We start from the raw sequence: 19,723 nt of genomic DNA, 5'->3' as shown, positions 1-19,723 counted from the left end.
CCGTAGTATATTAAGAGCTGAAAATATTTGTAAAGTTCTTCTTATTAAATTAGTACTTTTATTATTAAATAAATCAATTTAATCCATAAATTAATAAAAGGAACCAAATGAGATTAAATTCTAACATTTGTTGTTTAAAAAACGACATGTAAACTACACTGTTAATAAAAGTTTTCAAAATAATTTGTTGAGAGTTAAACTATAAATGAAGAACATATTTTTCATGTTTTTTTTAAACAATAAATGTTAACTCTGTTAAAATTTAACTTATTCAATTCTTTTTACTAATATAAGAACTAAATTAATTTGTTTAATATTAAAGAAATTATATAATCTGGTTCCTATAATAAAAGGGCCTAGTAGAGATTCACTTATACAAGGCTTATATAAAAAGGGGTTTTGAAGTTGAAAATGTGCTAAATAATTTGATTTCAAAAATGAAGAGACAAAAACGACTTTTAGTCTTTTAGTAGATTTAAGTATGAAACAGTAACATGTATTTTTTAGAGGTGTTTATAAGTTAGGTTAGGGGTGAGCGTTCGATCGAATCGAATGAAAATTGGGTTAATCGAGTTAGTGAATCCTATTTTATCATTCTAACTCGATTTGAAATTTTCTTGAATTGAGTCGAGCGATATGGAATTCGAATCGAGTCGAATCGAATATATTTGTTTGAGTTAAATTTTTTTTTAAAAAATGACTTTGGGTCTTTGTAACCACTATCACTCACTGTAATCAAATTTATTATTAACTTTCATCTCCTCATAATTTATTTATTAATATTTTATATATGGGTTAGCTTATTTGCTTGGTTGGTTGTTTTAATTATCTTTTGATTTTCGTCACTATGTATTTTGAAATTTAAAAAAATATTAAATATAAAAATGTAATTTTTTAATAAAAGTTATCTTAAAGATAAAATGTGAAATTGATATTAACATAACATTTTAACACGAATATTTTATGGCATCATCAATAATTCAATTTTAATAGGAATTTATAAAGATTTAATATGATTAAACAATTCAATAATATAAAAAGTAGAAAATGTGAAATTTAATTTAACAATATTAATAATAGATATAAATAAAATTATTACTATTTAGGTTTAGAGTTTTTTGGATGATTTTTTATTTGGGGGTAAAGGGTGAAAAGTAAAAATTTAGGGGGAAAATAAAAAGTTGAGAGATGGGGGAGTAAAATTTTGGGGGAAAGTAAATGGGGGGAAAATATTCAAAAAAAAATTAGGGAGAAAATGGGTTTGGGGTAAATGGGGGGTGAGATGAGAGAGGAGTAAAAATTTTGGGGGGAAAGTGGGAGGGAGTAAAAGTATTGGGGGAAAAGTAAAAAAGCCTGGGGTAAAAATGTAAAATATTATAGTTTAGTATTTAATTTATTTGAATTATTCGAGTTATTTGATTTTGAAAATTAAACTGAATTCGAACTTGAAATTCAAAAAAAAAATTGAGTTGACTCGAATAACTCGATTCGTTTAACTAAAAATTCAAATTCTTTTTCGATTTTTTTGAGTTGAATTGAGTTTTGCTTACCCCTATGTTAGGTTGGGTTGAAGTTTAATTCTAAAATATTTTTCAAATTCAAGTCCATTTTAAAATCGTTTAACCAAAAAGTTTGTTTTATTATTAAAAATTAATAAAATATTATAAACATATTTTAATTGTTATTTATATTTTTATAATTAAAATTTAATTTAAAAATAGTTATTATTTAAATTAAAATTGGACTAAACTGAACCAAATCAAAGTATAAAAATCATTATTCAAATTCTACCCAAATCAAGCTGAACGGACTACCATACTCTTAGGCAGGTCTATCCTTCCCTAATAAAAAATGTATTTTCTTTTCTTGGATATATTTGTATAAAGCAAGTCATCGAAGTATTCAGATGTTCCTTGGACAAGTTTAATACGGGCCAGGTTTGGACCCACCTATAAACTCCAATCACTATTCATAACATATTTGTATCAACTTTTTTTATACATTAGGTTTAACTTTTTATTTAGATTAAGCTAGACTATTGTTTCTTTTTTATTCTTTTTGTCCTCCAAATGCTCCCTTTATCTAAAAAATTCATTCCTAAAAATTCCTTCTTTTTTTCTTTTTTGCCAACCACCTAAAAATATCCAATAAACGTCAAATTTGTAGGAGGAAACAATAAGAGAAAAATTTATAACAAGAATAGAGTAAAAATCAAATAATCCTAAAAGCATTCATCAAACAGGAACAATAATAAAGTAAAAATCAGAGGACATCAATGACTTAAATCAAACTACCTCAAATATATAATCACAAAATGTAAGCCAATGAATAGTGTTTAACTTAAATATATTGCATTTCTTTTATTTATATTTGAAACCTATAAACAGCAAACAACATAATGAAATGCCATTAAAAATGAAACTGTTTAAATCTATTTTTAAAATTATTTCTCATTAAGTAATATGTAAGTTTATATCTTTTTGCATTAATTTACATCAGAATATGGAAATTTACTCCCTTAAATTACCAATAATACAGATGATTCAAAGCTCTCTTTTTTTTCCTGCTCTTAATTATTGATATAATGGGGTTCAGATAGAAGCAAAGAAATCAGCCCAAATCAAATCATTGAGAACCTGATTTCAAAATAATATATATATTTTTCAAACTCCTACGAGTAAATTCAATAAAAATTCTTATATTTACGTGCGAGCTAAGATTTTTCAATACTAGTTAAAATTATATTAAAAACCAATGCCCGGCTAGATCTGCAAACCACCTCGACCAAGGCATTAAGCCCTTTAAACTCAGCTTTCCTCGAGCTTCAACTCGGCTCAACAAAACTAATTCAAATATTTTTCATACCGAACCCCGTAGCTAGTAAGAACCACTGTCTCGTTTACACCCTAACCTACATGGCGCCAATTTCAGAACATCAATTCAGGGTGGAAAATTATTTCTTCAAACATCCGATTATAAAATTTGCTTAATCAAAACTATCATCAATGAAATTAATAATAATAATAATAATAATAATAAAGCAAAGACTCGGCAGAAACTAAACTATATAACTCTGATCAACATTGCCTATGAAATATCCAAATTTTTTTTGTGAAAACAAGATTAAAACAGGGAAAAAAAAAAGAAAAAGAGATGCATCATTAAATTGAATGTTCTTGTATGGTGGAAAAGAATTACCATAATTGTCACCCTCTTAACCAAAATCCCGGAACTGGTATGCTCTGTCTCCTGAGATATCCCTCTGTAAATCAGCTTGAGTCGCTAGCGAACCACAAAAACACCAGGAAGCTATTTTTGTCTCCCCTCAGATTCTTGGAAGCAATTTACTTGATAAAAAAGAATTGGAAGAATAGAATGTCTTGAAAGCTGTTAGATTTTAACTCGCCTTCTCTTGTCTGCAGTCATTTTTCCGGCTTCCCGGGTTGAGAAAAGAAAAAGGGGTTCAGCATTCGTGTTAGGAGTTCAGTGTTTCTAGGTTAGACTTAGAATACGGTCATCTGAATTAGCTTCTAAGTATCCTATAATCCAAGTGGTCTCTGCCTATACCCATTTCTCATCCTTTCCAATAATTTCTCTTTAGTTTTCCTCTTTTTGTCCATCTTCAACCGGTATCTTTCTTCCCTCTCCCTCTCATAAATTCCTTGCCAATGCACTTCCCCGGTCAATGGCCACAACCACACCTTCCTCGGATGGTCAGCATCGTCCGCAGCCTCAGCTAGATCTTCATCCATGGACTTCAATAATGTGAAGTTAAAATATCTAGCCCACATAAATTCTTTCCGTTGTTCAACTGGATGTTGCTCTTCAAGCAAACCAGAGTGTGGCTCAATGTAGACCATCCTCCGCCCACTATGGTAAACCCAAACATTGACCAAGAGTTCCAGTACCCGACAGTAACATTGTTTTTTCTGCCAAATAAACCGAGAAGAGCAACATTAGATTAGACTCTCAATGGAATTTTGGAACCTACAAATGTTATAGGAACAAGGATTTAAATTGCTGCTGTTGCAGGCATAATGAATTATTTACCGTGAATATCAATGGCAGACAGAGCCGAAACAGTAAAATAATGGCCATAATGTCATGTTGCAATGCTATTTAAATCCCTTGTATGAACAAAAGGGCTTACCTCAAGATATGTGGAACCCAACAAACACATATTAGCCTCACTAGAATTGGACTGCAAGGCATCGAGAGAATCAACAAACATCCTGCAGTTGAATCATCTAGATTTCCAGTCATCACTCACAGTACTGTGCTCTAGAAGGATTTTGAGAGATAAGATTAAATAAAATTAGAAAACTCAGTAAATTACCGTGAAAACATAACAAACTCCAAGAAGGACTTGGTTGGCATCACCCAGCTGTGCAAGGAAGACCAGTGACCTTCATCTTGGGGCATGGGAGGAAGAGCTTCCATATCCAATGGTAAGTTGTACATCTTGCGGAAGGCATTTTCAAAAGCAGTTCTGCAGGCATTTAAAGCATCAAAGTCACTCATATACTTTTCATATAGTAACAAGAGTCATCTACTACGCACACAAATCTATTGCAAGTTAAATCACAAAGAAGCAGTTGTTTGTCGAATTAACTAAGTCACTGACCAATGTAGATCCAGCCTCCTTGAATGTACGGGAAATCCATCTAGGGTTTCTACTGACTTGAGCTATCCCATTCTAATATCTAACTTCTAAATTGTGGTTCTCCTAAGGTTCAAATCAATTGACATCAGAGCTATCCATCATATCCCTCAAATGCAATCATGCAATCCACATGGTGATGCCGAAATAGTAGTGTTTGCCTGGGGTTAGAATAAGCAGCACAAAGCCATAGCCCAAATAGGCACCAAGTTACAAGGTATGAGACTTCAATCCCACATAAAAAGTACAGGATTTTCTTGTGAGGTTTATTTGGAACCAGGCTCTCCCATCCTAATAATTAAGCTTCTGAGGTGTGGTTCTCCTAAGGTTCATATCAATGTTCACCTTCAAGCCTATTAAACCTGACTGCCAAGTTCAAAAACAACAAATGTTGAGCTTTGAATAGAACAGGCATGAAGCAAATCCCGGCCAATCCCCTTTGAGCATCTTCTCACCCGTTGAACCTGATCTTGGCCCAACAAACAGAAAACAGTGCTGTCAAGGCGTGCACCTAGCTGTGCCTGCCTTGTGCCTTCGCATTATTCAACAAAATCACCTCAGACCCTTCCAGGGAAGGCCCTTTCCATTAGGTACACTAGGCATGTGCCTAGGCACACTTTTATGTGCACCTGATTGAATTTCCCTTAAATTTCTTTTATTTTTCACAATTCTCCTTTGACATATCTTTACTAGGAAGAAAGGGATCATGTCAAACTATATACTTCTCAATATTTGAGCATTCAGCAACAAACATTGCATATTGATCAATTAAAAGATGGCATGTTCCGTAGAAAAACTAGACCACCTTAAGCTTTATATAGTATAGATATACACACACAGACTTGCAAAATCTCAAACATACAAATATTGTACTTTACTTCACTCGGGCAAGCGCATTTTTTGCGCCTTGCACCTGAGGCAATATAAGGGTTCTAGCATTGTGGCCTTGACAATACTGACAGGAAAAAAAAGGAAATGTTGAACTTTAGTCAGGCCAGGCCTAACAGCTGATAAAATATGCCAAGGATCAGGCCCAAATCACAGCTAATGATTGCCTCTTCACAACCCCATCTATCTTGATGATGCTTTCCTTGGTTTCATATTTATAAGAGAAATAAAAAAGGTACCATGATGGCTTCAGGAAAAAAAATTGACAAATTTGATTCAAACATCATTTTAATAAGAAAAAGAAACCTGGGAGAAAGCAACTTGTTGTAGAAGAGAGAACCTCTATATAGACAACATCAAAAGATAGCAAGCACAAAGACCCTCACTCGACTTGTAGAAAATTGAGGTGCAAATCTTGGCATCAGCAAGGTGTAACAGATAAATCTGTCACCAAGTATGTTTAATAATTATGTAGCCAACCAATATTAGGAAAAACCAACCTGCAGTGTCCGGCATTTAATATGTCACACATCGACCAAAATGTGAGTGCATCACTGCTTCCCTCACCTCCACCATCAGCGTCAAGGTGTGACCAAAAGTACATTGCATCTCCTTTACTTCTTTGTATTGTTTCTTCTAGAACTTTTTCAGCTTTTGTGGACAATGAAACCTATTTCAAGAAAAGACTGGGCAGTCAATAATTGTATACTCTAAACATTGATACTTGTAGCCTTGAAGCAATAGATGGCAAAAATGGTTCTCTTTAGTTTTAGGAACTTTTTCAATTTTTTTGCTTTAAACAGTATATCAGCATTTTAAAGGTAAAAGACGGTAAACAGATGGGAAGATGATAGCATGAGAGTGAACAACTATTTGTATATTTATTTGAGTGTAGTGGAGAAAAAAGCAAGTGAAGTTTAAGCCATCTGCAACTTGAGATGGTATGTTAAATATTGAGGGGTATAAGACGGAAATAATCAATCAGAATACCATCCTCTAAAATCCTCCATGCTTGAAGGGATTAAAAAATGAGATCATTCAAACCATCCCCAAATAACCGCAATAGCCCACATTACCTCTTTCCAAAGGTGAGGCACGCACACACACTTTTAAAAAGGACAGTTACCATTAACTCCCTTCACTACAGTCTGTTGAAACTCCCCCCCCCCAAACCAAAAAGAAAAAAGAAACAATAAGAAAACAGAAAACAAGAATTGGTTCATGAAACTCCAGCTAATATTCAACATATGAACGCCATGTTAAATATCAATATAAGGAATACCTTCCTACCAGCAGCTTGCCACGATTGAAAACCAATCCAAGGTCTCTTGTGAATGCTATCCACCCTATTTGCAATAGAGAACATTCCTCCAACTTCACATAATAAATCCCTATAGTAAGTGCTATTCAAAAGCGGAAGTCGGCCAACTGCATCCACATCATCTGATGTCAACCTCCTTGCTCTTCTAGACTGGCATATAAAATGAACAGTTACAAAAAGTAGAAAGTACGTATTTCACATACGTCATTTTTCAGTAGACAGACAAAGTAAAAGAAAAGCTCCTATAAAATGGGAGAGGAGACTAACATGAAGTACAACAACTACAGGAAGTCAGTCATGAATAGAGAAGTAGACTACATTAAGGAAGCAAAAAGGAAAGAGGTGAGATAATGTTGACGGTGGGGAACTATTATCTGTACATAAGGTTTTCTCCAGTAGCAAAATTGCATGTCAGACTCTTGAACAATCATATGCATCCCACCCTTTTCAAGAAGACTAAAGTTACCCAATAATTACAAAAGAAAACTAGAAGCATTTTCATCAAGAACCATATGAATATATTGTTCATACAATAATTTCTGCAGTGGAAGTTAAAACATAAATTTTCCTCATCACAAATAACAAAACACTTACAAGAAGGTGATGAAGTATAAGAAAGATTGATAAAAAGGTGAAATGTCAAGTATGGATTAGGAGAAACTCACAAGACTTAGCCCACGGTACAACGATCCATGGTGCAAAAATGGCCAGGCCCCAGCTCCACTATAGATCTCATATATGCATACAGGTTGACCTGTCCTTTCTAGCTCTCCTTCATCTCTTTCGTTTGCCTCAAACCTCAGCTTCTCAGATTTCCGAGCATTCCGATATATCTCATCCCATACACCAAGATGTCTCTCTGTTCTTTCATTAATCTATAGATTTAAGGGGAAAAAGAAGCATGTTCACATCACAGTTAATTTTGAGAATGTTCAGTAATTTTATGGGAAAAAGGTGAGTGGGGAGAGATCAAAACAAGGTACTCTAATAGTGAAGTTCGGTATACCTCCTCCATTTCAAGTCTTTCATAATCTTCAAAGTTCTCTATTTCTGTCACAAGGTCCAGATCTTGTCCAGTAAGGGCATCCTGATCCTGAAGCTCAGTCCTATTCTTAGACGTGTCAATAATGTGTTTGGTCAATTCCTCCTCAACGGTATAAACAACACTAGAATCTACAGAAGTATCAAAATTACTGTGTTCTATTTCCTTCCTGAAAAGGTTCCACTCCCAGGATGCCTGCTGAAGTTCAGAAACAGGACCTGGCAGCAAAACATCTGATGGGAAATAGAGTAAATTCACCAGAAGGCTTGCATAACCAGTTATGCATTCAGATGCTAAAATATTCTTAGCAAGCAGTCTTCCAGAAGAAGCAACTGTTTCAGCAAATTTAGATAGTCTGCCATTCGAAATCAGAAGCGAGAAAGCCCTCAATAAAGCATCAGGATCATGTTTTGGGAAAAAAACACAATGTGCTCCATCAACCACCTGCAATATAAGAGCAACTTAAAATGTAATACAAATAGAAAGTCCCTTCCCTTCCCTTCTCTTTTCTTTCTCTCTCTATCTCTCCCTCTCTCTCTCTGACACAAATCAGGAATTATGAACTAGGAGGAAAAAAAATATTAAATGGACCTACATATTTTTTGACGATAGGAAAATCAGGTGTGATGACAGGGATTCCAAAGGTCATGGCTCGGATAATTAAAGGAGGAAAACCCTGTTCTTCTTGGGAAGAACCATATAGAACAATGTCAGCCATTAATATAACTCCATTGGTATCACCATCCAAGCCATAATGCCTAACAGAGCCTTGGGGAAGTCCTAACCTTGATGCAACTTGCTGCACAAAAGCACAAGGTATGACATAACTCTTGAAAATAATACTAAGGCAGCAAATTAACCACAATGCAGTGTGCTGAATACATCATATATGGTAGAATAGAGGACAAAAGGAAAATTACATGACAGCATCTTATGCTATTCTCTCCAGGTTTAGCGGTCTTATTAATATTTCTGAACCTCTATCCTTCCTTCTAGCAATACATAAACTAATTGAAAAGGAAAAAGTTCAGGCCATACTACAATTTATAACTGTGTAACTCAAAAAAGAAGCATCTGAAGTACGAGAGACAAAGTACAACTGAACGACTTAGATATCCAAACTAAATAGCAAAATCAGGTATCCTCATTTAATCCATACAACAAGAGCAAGCATATTTCTTTCTTGTCATTTTAATGTATTATTACCCTTTTCACATTAATTACACAAGTTTAGGCCATAAAGACTTCAGTCAATTCAAAATGGGGGCATCAACAAGCACAAGGGAAAGGTATAAGGAACTTATAAATATACATTATATATGGTGCACCTATCAACAGCTGGCTACCTGTAAAGCATCATTATATCCATCAGTGGAGTTACCACTCAAGAAAATAAATTTAAATGACCCTCCCACATCATTTCTCCTTGTGTATCTCTGGAGGAGAGGTCCAATAGTTTGCAGCGCAACAGCATAATCCCACGATAACTCATCGTAGAAGAAAGAACTTCCAACAACTAGAACCACCATGTCATCCATGCTAAACCCATTGTCTTTCCTTAACTGTTGCTTTTCATGGGTCTTACTGTAACTTTCTGCACCCCACACATCCACCGGTGATCCAGGAATTACATGGAAGTTTCCAGTGTCTAGCATGCTATATAACATCTGATAGGGAAGGAATAGAATGAAAAACACATAAGATGTCTACTAGAATGGCATCTAAAAATTCTGTAGAAGTACAGACAGTGTCTGATTTACCGGTAGGGTAAAATCCGGGAACAGAATTACATTGGCCCTGGTAAAAGCAGTTTTCCAATTCAAAACAAGATGCTGCAACCCTTTCTCCTCATAGACAGGAAGACGTTTTGCCAGAGTATCTTCTTGAACTATCCATATAAGTGGTACTGTATCAAAAGGCTCCTGCATAAGGCTGCATGCATATATAACTCTCGCATCTCAAATGAGGTGTTTGTACTGTTCAAAAAGTATCTTTACACGTGAGATATAATCAGTAAGCTAGATATGAAAGATACCTTGAGATGGCTTCTTTTGCTTCAAGAGAATCAGCAATAACACCTTCAAACCTGAAGAAAATGCAATAAAACATATATAACCAATGCAAATATATAACAAACAAAAACATTAATCACCATAGACTGCAAATATAGATAAAAACCAATATAAACATAAATGAAAAGAGAGAGAGAGAGAACTCATAGTACAGGAATTAGGTATCATACATTGACCAATCAATATGACCAAATTGCTGCGGACCAAAAAATGAAAACTGAGCACTTAGGTTCTCCCACATTCCACGTGCTTCGCCACTGCCTAGTGCATAAATCTGTCAAATTGACATTGTAAGGATCCATAAGATTTTCTGAACTAATCAGTAGAAAAATGCAAAACTTTCATGCCAATGCTGTTATAATGCAGAAACATGTCTACCTAATATTAACACTTCCTCCATACAATGGAAGTTATAGAAGATGCTTGTATCACAGAATCAGATGTATGAGCATACCCAAAAAAACAGGAGCACTAATATTTAAAAATACATATATATATGTTCACCTTAAATACATAACCAAGCCTTTGAAGACTCTTTACTACAGTCACCAGCATCAATGATTGTGAGTTTTTCTTCATGTTCCCCAAAACCTGTCAATTACCAAGGATGCACAATGTAAATGCAAAACTCAAACCACTTAAAATAGAGAAATAACCTGAAGAAATGTGTAAGTGGGCTGAATGACGCTAATTGGTTTAAAACCAATGTTGTCAAGGACATAAGGCACACTCTTGATACTAGAACTCATATTGCCTCGGGCACCAGCAGAAAAAAAAGGCTCACAAGAGTGAAATAAGGTGCAAGACGTATATGTGTGTGTAATAAGCTTAAGATATATAATTATGATAATAGACTCCAAAAGTGTGGCCTGGTTTATCTAGGAAACATGCAATTTCTTTGTTCGCCAATTTGTAGCTGTTTAATATTTAAATATTGGTAGAGGATTTGATACTATCCTCTTACTGGTAAAGGTACATCTAATGGAGAAGCTGAAAATAATATAAATTAATGAAAACTTCAATCAAGTGAATGTTAGTGTGCCCGTTACCTTGCCCAAAAGTGCTTCTAGGCACATTAGAAGTGTGCTTGATAAAATGCGCATTGCCCAAAGTTTTTCTTTCTTCTAAATTCTTATTAGTCTATAACCATTAACTCCCTCTTTTCCCAAAAAAAGTATCAAAACGTATTGAATATTCAACTTTCAACATTGTACAAACCATTTATTAGTGCCAATTTCATATTAAAAACTTCATTTTCTAAAATTCTGTACTTATTTTTCAAAGTTTAAACATCGTGTCAATATAAAGAACAGAAACTATACTTAATGAACCTCAATGGAAACATTACAAAACAATTTTCTGCTTAACTCCGAGTAACACATTAACCAAAAAACAGAAAAAGACAGCTGTAAAGATGTCTTTGAGTTAGCCTTTCAAGATAACCAAATACTAAAGACATTCATTTTCACGAAATAAAAAAGATCCCAGCAATCCATAACGAAGTAACCTAATTTATTCATAAACCATAGAGCTAAAAGAAACACCAAAAAACTGCTAAGTAAATATGCAATTCCATAACATACAAACTTCAATTCAGCTGAGCCACTACTTACAATTTAGAAATCTAAAAAAAAACGAATATAAAACTTCAATATTAACTAATCCAAAATCACAAACTACCAACAGAGAAATGAATAAATATAAGCATCTGAATAACGAACTGAATTAATGAATAATAAACAAACATCGGAATTATGAACTTTAAGTGCATCAACATTCTAATGAAGTATAAACTTCTGAATTACTAATTCCTAATTTAAGATAAGAAATCAATTAATTCATCCAATTGTTAAAAGGAAAATGAATAAAGTGCGACTTACAAGGGCAAGTCTTGGGCCACGAAGTCCGATCCTGTCAGTCGATCTCATCGGATCAAGTCTACCGCCTTCAGCGAGCAGCCTCGAGATCCCAGCCGGCATAAACTTCAAGGAGCTCCCGAACCTCAAACCTTCTCTAATAGACCTCCTCCAACTCCTCTCTCCTCCTTGCCTAAACAACATCGCCGTAATCGAACTCTGCATCACCATTGACGCCACAGCAAAAGCGAACACAGAGAAAAATATCAAAAAATAAAACAAATAAATGCCTCGAAAAGGGAAGTGCAATAATCCTTTCCGGTTGAACCGGGCACGGTTTCGGACTAAAGGCCGTTCGAGGAGAGAATATTGTTTGATTCGGTCCCGGCTATGGCCAGGATTCCTTTTGAAAGGAAACCGATCGCGGATCGAGTAGAATCCTTGATCATTGTTATTGTTGTTGGTGTCGCTGTTGTTGTTAATGGCGTTGTTTTTTCCATTTTCGTTGCCATCGCCGTCTAGTCCCGGAGGAGACGAGCTTCGGCCCATAGGAAGTGGTTCCTTCTTTTCTTTTCTTTCCTTTTTCTTTTTAGTTATTTTCTCGAGAAAGTGATGGAAATTTTCAGAGAGTTTTGTGACAGTTGGCTTTGAAAGAGAAATCAAGAGTAAAGAAGTCGAGTAGTTAATGATATTAAAAGGGATATATGGATTTCTTTTTCAGGGAGAAAACGGTGGTAAAACTTCACGCGCCGTTTATAAAACGCGTCAATTTATTTGCTTTCTATTAGGCTGGCTACGCCTGGACTTGGCCCAAAATTTCTTCTGCCGAGAGCGACTCTCATTTTTCTAATTTTCATAATATATCTATCCTTTTTCTTTCTTTTAGTATTTTACTGTATTGGTGTGAAGCTATTAAAATAATTTTTATATGAGATTATTTTTATCTTTTTATCAAATAATAAATCAATAAAATTTTGATTATAATGATATCTGAATCTATACTAATTTTAGGTGGTGCGGTAATCAGATATCAATTCAATTATGAAATTATTAAAATATTTTCTCCCATAAAAATTAAATTATATTTTTATATGGGCGTATTTTTTCTTTTATATTTATAAGGGTAAAGTTAATTGTTTATTATTTATGGTGTGGTATTTTGAGTTAAAATTGATTTTAAGTTAAATTTTTAATAAATACCACACCATGAATAATAAACAATTAACTTTACCCTTATACCCAAACATTTAATTTTTTATGTGACTTTTTAACAAATATATTTGTTACATAATTATTATGAATATGTCATAAATATAACATATTTAAGATACATAACATTTACAATATATTAAGTCCTTGATTGAGTTAGATAATAATTATAATACCATTGTCTTACAAATAGTCTTTTATCTTTATATATTTTTAAATAAAATTATAATATATATATGTGATGAAATTTAAATCTAAAATATTATTTTCTAACATCTTTATTTTATTATATCAACTAAAGCCTCATTAAAATTATTTTTTATTATTATCTACCTTAAATTCAAAGTATTTAAAATAATATATAAATTTATTGAATATCTAAATTTAGAAAGTAAAAAAAGATTTAAATAAAATATTTAAAAAATAAAGTGATAATGATTTTAGATATTCCAATTATTATATGCAAATTAAATTCAAATATTTGAATTTCTTAACCACAAAAATAAAATATTTTAATTTTTAAATCACAAAATAAAATATATTTAGATAATATAATTGCTTAGATATTTAGTAACTATAATCTCCACTTCATCTAAAGTTAAGTACTTAGAAATTTATAATTTACTAATTTACTAATTTTTAATGTCAGCTCCATGTGGTTTTGTCTTAATTATTTTTTTAAGAATATATTTTAAATTATTGTAATTAGTATAGTATTCTTTATTGGAATTTTTTAATATAGTTAAAATATATTAACTTATTTAACCATTCAAATATTATAGTAGTAATTATAAGTTTTCAATTCATAAATAAAACATTTTTACCATATTTAATGTAGAGAATAGACTTATTTCATATAATTAATACAAAACAACATTATTCAAATAATAACTAATTAACATATATTAATTATTTTGATCATTTAAATAATATATATAATTTTATATAAAAATATAAAAGTACTTTTATATTAATAATTAACATTTATTATATATATTGACTAGCTCAGTTAGCATATTGTTGCCAAGAGGACGTGGGTTCGAGCGTCCTAAAGCACAAGGTAGGGGTTAAATTTTTTTTTTCTTTTTAAATTTTTGGTTAATGGAACATAAAATTTTTTTTAATAAATTCACTTAATAAAAATCTTTAATAAAATTAAAATTCTTATTTATAAGTACGAGAATTTTTTTTCTTATAAATAATACAAAAAAACTTTGGAATGACAAATTGAGTGATATAACGAATAATAAAGATTATATTAGTCAATTCAAAAGTTTTTCTTAACTCGTATTTATATATATTATATATTTATGCACAAATAAAAAAAGCATAAATAAATCTCCCTAGATTTTGTGTATGTTCAATGCGCTTCAACTGAGTTATTCTATTCCACCTTTTAGAATGAAAAGAACTTAAATCAAAATACTTAATAGCATGGTGATACATTTATACAAAACTTCTACCCAGAGCATCGTAATGGAGTCGTAAACAATCAAGTCAAATCCAATCCACAAAATAATTTGATTTATGGGCAACATTGTTGTGGTAAATGTCATAATGCCAAAGGAATCATTATCGTAAGGCATAAAGGGAAAGGTCATAAGCAATATACCATGTAATTGATTTTCAATGAAATGAAAAAGATATATATAGTAGAACTGTAACCATAGAATATGACAACATTCCCAAAGTGTAAAGATCTATGGAGTAACTGACCAGTGTGTATATTTATAGAAAGAAAATATGCAAGAGTTTAATTCTCATTTGGAATCTATCAAAATTGAAGAGTCACAATCCCATAGGAACATATGGTTGGCAACTTTTGAGAGAAAATTGCTCTTAAAATTTTGATTACAACAAATTCATTAACTAGAAAATCTCTTTTACAATGAATTAACTCATGCCCTAAACATTTAATGTGTCTTACGAATTCAAGAAACGAAAAACTTCCCGAACTTCTCAACTTTCCTAAAACACCAAAACACAAGCCTTGGACTTCCAAACTTTAAGATTTGGAACTATCTACTTACAAGAGGGCCTGTTAAGCATGTCTGAGATCAATATTCAAGTTTTTGGAGCAAGACTTCCAAGATTTGAAATCTTGATTCCTTAGTTAGCCAATTTGCATAATCTGCCCAAATTCTTCCAATAATTAATTTATTGATTTTCTCGAAATCAAGATTTGGAATCTTAATTAGTTTGAAAGTCTAATAAACTTATTGTGACAAAGTCTTACACATAAAAATTCAACTTGGCCTTGATTTGCTTGGATCTTGCTCTAGTGATAAGTCTTTCTGGTAAAGAAAAATTAAATTCATGTTCTTGAGCACTTGCAAATGTACCGTTCCTCCTTCCTCAAAAATATTCGTCCACAAATCTAAACATTGAAACATGCCTTCACATTATACTCACTTGGCAAGTTTATCTTGTAGGCGCTATCATTAATCTTCTCTAAGACTTGAAAGGGTTCATCTCCTCTTATAGCTGACTTATTTTCCCGTTTGGAAGGAAACCTCTTTTTGGACATATGAACTCAAACCCAATCACCAAGTTCCAAAGTAATCTTCTTGTAGCCTTTTTTTTTAGATACATTCAATTCGTTCCTTTTATCAATTTAGAACCTTTCTTTACCTCATTTTCACCATCCAAATTAGCTAGTTCATTCATAGGTAAAGACACAATATCTAAAACTATTAGTGGGTTAAACTCTAAACAATCTCAAAAGGAGAAAATCTTACAGAAGAATGTATAAATCTATTATATGCAGACTTAACAAATGGTAAAGATTCTTCCCAATTCTTTAAGTTCTTACCCATAATAGCCCTAACTAAAGTTTTTTAAATTCGACTAATTACCTTTGTTTGGCTATCATTTTGGGGATGACAAGTAGTAGCATAAATAAGTATACTACCAAGACTACCCCATAATTGACTTAGAAACTTCACATCTATATCTGAAACAAAGGACATAGAAACACCATAAAGTCGCGCAACCTCTCTCAAGAATAAGCCTGTCACATATGTTGCATCATTGGTTTTATAGTAAGGAATAAAATGTGTCATCTTGCTAAACCCATCAACAAAAACAAGAACATTATATCTTCCATTTTTAGTCCTAGGTAAACCTAAATTAAAATCCATAGATAAATCAATCCAATGCCAAAAAAGTTTATTGATAAATGGATTTAAGATTAATTCATGTGGAGTTCGATCTTGCTCAGGTAGCCAAGACAAGTTATATCCTAATTAGACTTATGAACAACATAATAGTCCTAACATGAGTCACTTGCTCACCATGACCTTGTAGGCTATGAATTATTTATATTACCTTCTAATATAAGTTGCTTTCTACATTACAAAATAATCTTTGTGATGTGAATTACTATTAATTAAATCTTAGGTAATTAATTAGCCAATATTTGCATAATTATTTACTAGTCATTCAAAACCAGTACATCCATACATAGAATAATGAATAATTATGTAAGAAATTTTATTATTAATCAATTTGAAATATTACAACAATTTATGGTGCATTTACTATACTAAAAGCACACATCCTAACAAAGACTCCTATTAAGACAATGTTGGCTAACATGGAAAAGATGAATTTGATTCTCCTATCCCTTAAAATGATGGTATATGAATTTGTTATACTAAAAGCTAATTATTTTTGGTGAGTGAAAATAAAAATAAACTTATGAAAAATTAATGAATGCATCAAGGCATGTATCAATGTCATTTTTTTAAGGTTCTGTTTGCCCCATCTATATTATAGTGTACAAAAGAGTTACTGGCAAATGAACATTGAGGATACAATGAAACTCAATAATTGTCTACATTTTGCACTAATAGAAACAATCCACTGAGCACTGCTCGGAGCATAGCAAGGATATCAATTTCTATAATAAAAATCTACAGTAATTCTTTATAGAACAATCTAGGAATATAAAAGATAGTGGGAAAAATAGAAGAAATTTTGTTTCTATGCTTTTAGGCGTGTCATGCAAATGAATTTTCACTCCTATTTATGGAAGGCCTCATGTCTCTTCATAGAGGCATAACTACCCAAATGGATAGTCATATCTTTAGCAACAAACATAATTATTCAATAGGTATCTACTTGAATAATTATGACTATTTGTTAATAACCAAGTGGCATAATTTTTGGTTACTTATAAATTTTTATTTGCAACTATTGGAACACTATATATATATTTTGAAAATGTTCCAACAATCTCCCCCATTTTTAAAATATTATAGATTTTGGTAATCTTGTAAATCAATTACATAAATGAAGGTGCCTTACGATTGGACCTTACTTAGTGAAAACATGTTAAATTTAAAGCATGGTAAGCTATGCTTTGAACCAACTATTCCATTTGAGTAATTGAAAACATCTCACACAATGATTTCAACACAAGCCAATGCACAATATCCAGGGACAATATTATGACCATGTGTCTGTAACCTTTTTTCATAAGTGTTGTCAGAGCCAAGCCCTTGAGCTCCTAGAAGTAGTCACACTTCTACTCACATAGGTAGATCCAATCACATAGTGTTATAATTACGGAAACACTCTTGATTGGATCTACCTAACATATTTATGTTATGGGTCTATTAAGAGTATAATACTTTCACCCTTTCCTGATCATTACGGGTACATAACACTTTTTACCTTGGAATGATATATTATATATTATTCTATAGTGTTACTAGTCACATTCTAATTATGTACTTTATCTCATTGAACTCAAGAATTGACATTATACCAAGCATTGAGTTGAGTTTCTATCATGGGTGACTCAAATATTATAGGCTTGTACCTCATCCCTAAATTTCGAAATTTTCAACATAGCTATGTTAATTATCTATACCACATGGTGAAACTTTATATTGTTTTGTATCTTGAAAATTCATAAAACCAACATCCCTACCATGTTCAATTACCCATTCTTTTACAAAAGAATACTATTAAGAATATCATTTCTACTATTGTCAAATTATAGTAATCACTTTATCTTTTCTTATCCTGACAATTTCATATTTGACTATTTTATTTATTTCTTAGTATCCAAGAAATTAATTTCACAATCACCAAATATACGGAATCATACATCATGTCTTTTTCACCAAGTAAGTTGTTGTAAGGAGACCTCGAATCCCCTGGTGAAACTAGACAATATACTTCTATTTGTTATAACTTCTTTCCAAAGTCAATACATGACTTTATTTTTATTTTTATTTTTATTTTTGCATTCATAGTCAAATAATATTATTTTTCTTAACACACCATATATATACAGGGGTGTAACGTATATAGTCATATTAGAGGACCATCAATTGTCCAATCAAGTGACTATAAAATCACACATTTATTCACCTTTAGCAATGGACATTATCAATTATTTTTTGACTATGATCAAAATCATATCCATCACCTAAATGGGTCAAATAGCATTCATATTGCCATTTTCATACTCACGAGATCTTTGATCCACGGCTTCCAAAGATTTTAAAATTTACTACATCTCAAAATTTTATAGAACCACGAGATTATAGATCATTTCCAAGCCATATATAAAAAAAACCATATGCACCATCGTAAATATGCATAGTATGATCTCGATCTCAAATATATGACTCATGTTATATATTCTCATTAGAAAATTTCATGCCAGAATAGTGATATTATTATATAAACCAAGGCTTTCCACTATTCTATGTTAACTAGAAAAATATGCTTATGACTTTTTCATTTCTAGTCAAAACCACTTCTAGTCCAAACTTTATAACATAGAATAAAAAAAAATGCAATCATATATAAAAACCCATTTAGCATATGGTTATTTAACAAAAACAAGCAAAATTATTTATATTATATGATCATCTACAAACTTTCATTTTTAGTAATGAAAATAATGTTTCATCAATATCATCCAAATGCTAGTTACTAATATATTGATTTAAATAAACAAATAAATTCATATATCAAATTAAATATATTGGATAGAAGCCTATTCAACTAATGTTTAAACCATGTCTTCAGCATCCAAAACAAAAATATTATTTTGATCCATTAATAGATCATTTTCCAACCGTGCATTTTCTTTCCATCCATTTTTTTTTTGCATGATATATAATATATTATATAATTTTATATAAATCATAATCATGCATCTTAAAAAGTCATGCATATAATGAACTAGCTTTTGATTTATTTTGTCAAGTAAGTGATGCATGAGACACCCACATCTTTTGCATAATGCAACTCAATAAACACATAACAATTGAAATCTGAATCATGCAATAAAAGTAAAACAATAAGTTTCACATACATTTTTTTCCGATAAAGATTTCTTCTAAATCAAAATTTGACAAGATCATCAACCTTAATGCAACCACATTTGTCGATATCCATCCTCATAGTACCATGCTTGTAGTGGCATGTGAATGCGTGATGAACAAACAAGACTTCTTTAATTTCTTCATAAATTGCGAAATGTGGAGATAAAAATAAACTTATGAGAAATTAACGAAGGCTTCAACGTGTGTATCAATACCACTTTCTTTAAGGTTCTGTTTGCCCCCACCTATATTAAAGTGTGCAAAAGAGTTATTGGAAAATGAACCTCGGGGATACAATGAAGCCCAATGATTGTCTACATTTTGCATT

General features: G+C 31.9%; 1 protein-coding gene across 3 annotated transcripts; it reads right to left on the bottom strand.

The window, feature by feature from the left end:
• Nucleotides 1-2,432: 2,432 nt before the first annotated feature.
• Nucleotides 2,433-12,574, bottom strand: LOC107904174 (uncharacterized). Of its 3 annotated transcripts, XR_001686148.2 has the most exons (15): nt 11,864-12,574; nt 10,488-10,574; nt 10,154-10,257; nt 9,947-9,997; nt 9,672-9,843; nt 9,258-9,578; nt 8,507-8,710; nt 7,876-8,355; nt 7,535-7,744; nt 6,831-7,019; nt 6,049-6,218; nt 4,337-4,489; nt 4,151-4,232; nt 3,199-3,929; nt 2,433-2,911 (listed from the first exon to the last, which is right to left on the bottom strand). XR_001686148.2 is itself a non-coding variant. In XM_016830447.2 (14 exons), the coding sequence occupies exons 1-14, from the start codon at nt 12,386-12,388 to the stop codon at nt 3,540-3,542; spliced, it is 3,138 nt and encodes a 1,045-aa protein (XP_016685936.1). In that variant the 5' UTR covers nt 12,389-12,574; the 3' UTR covers nt 2,433-3,539. The 3 variants fall into 3 exon arrangements, 2 of the variants coding, with proteins under 2 accessions (XP_016685936.1, XP_016685937.1); XM_016830447.2 differs by having other exon boundaries at nt 2,433-3,929; XM_016830448.2 differs by lacking the exons at nt 2,433-2,911; nt 3,199-3,929 and having other exon boundaries at nt 4,151-4,247.
• Between the last annotated feature and the right edge of the window lie 7,149 nt (nt 12,575-19,723).

The sequence above is a fragment of the Gossypium hirsutum genome, chromosome D05, assembly GCF_007990345.1.
Source record: "Gossypium hirsutum isolate 1008001.06 chromosome D05, Gossypium_hirsutum_v2.1, whole genome shotgun sequence".
Classification (NCBI taxonomy): Eukaryota; Viridiplantae; Streptophyta; class Magnoliopsida; order Malvales; family Malvaceae; genus Gossypium; species Gossypium hirsutum.
Note: the sequence above shows the minus strand (reverse complement) of the source record. Positions and strands in the feature narration are given on the sequence as shown.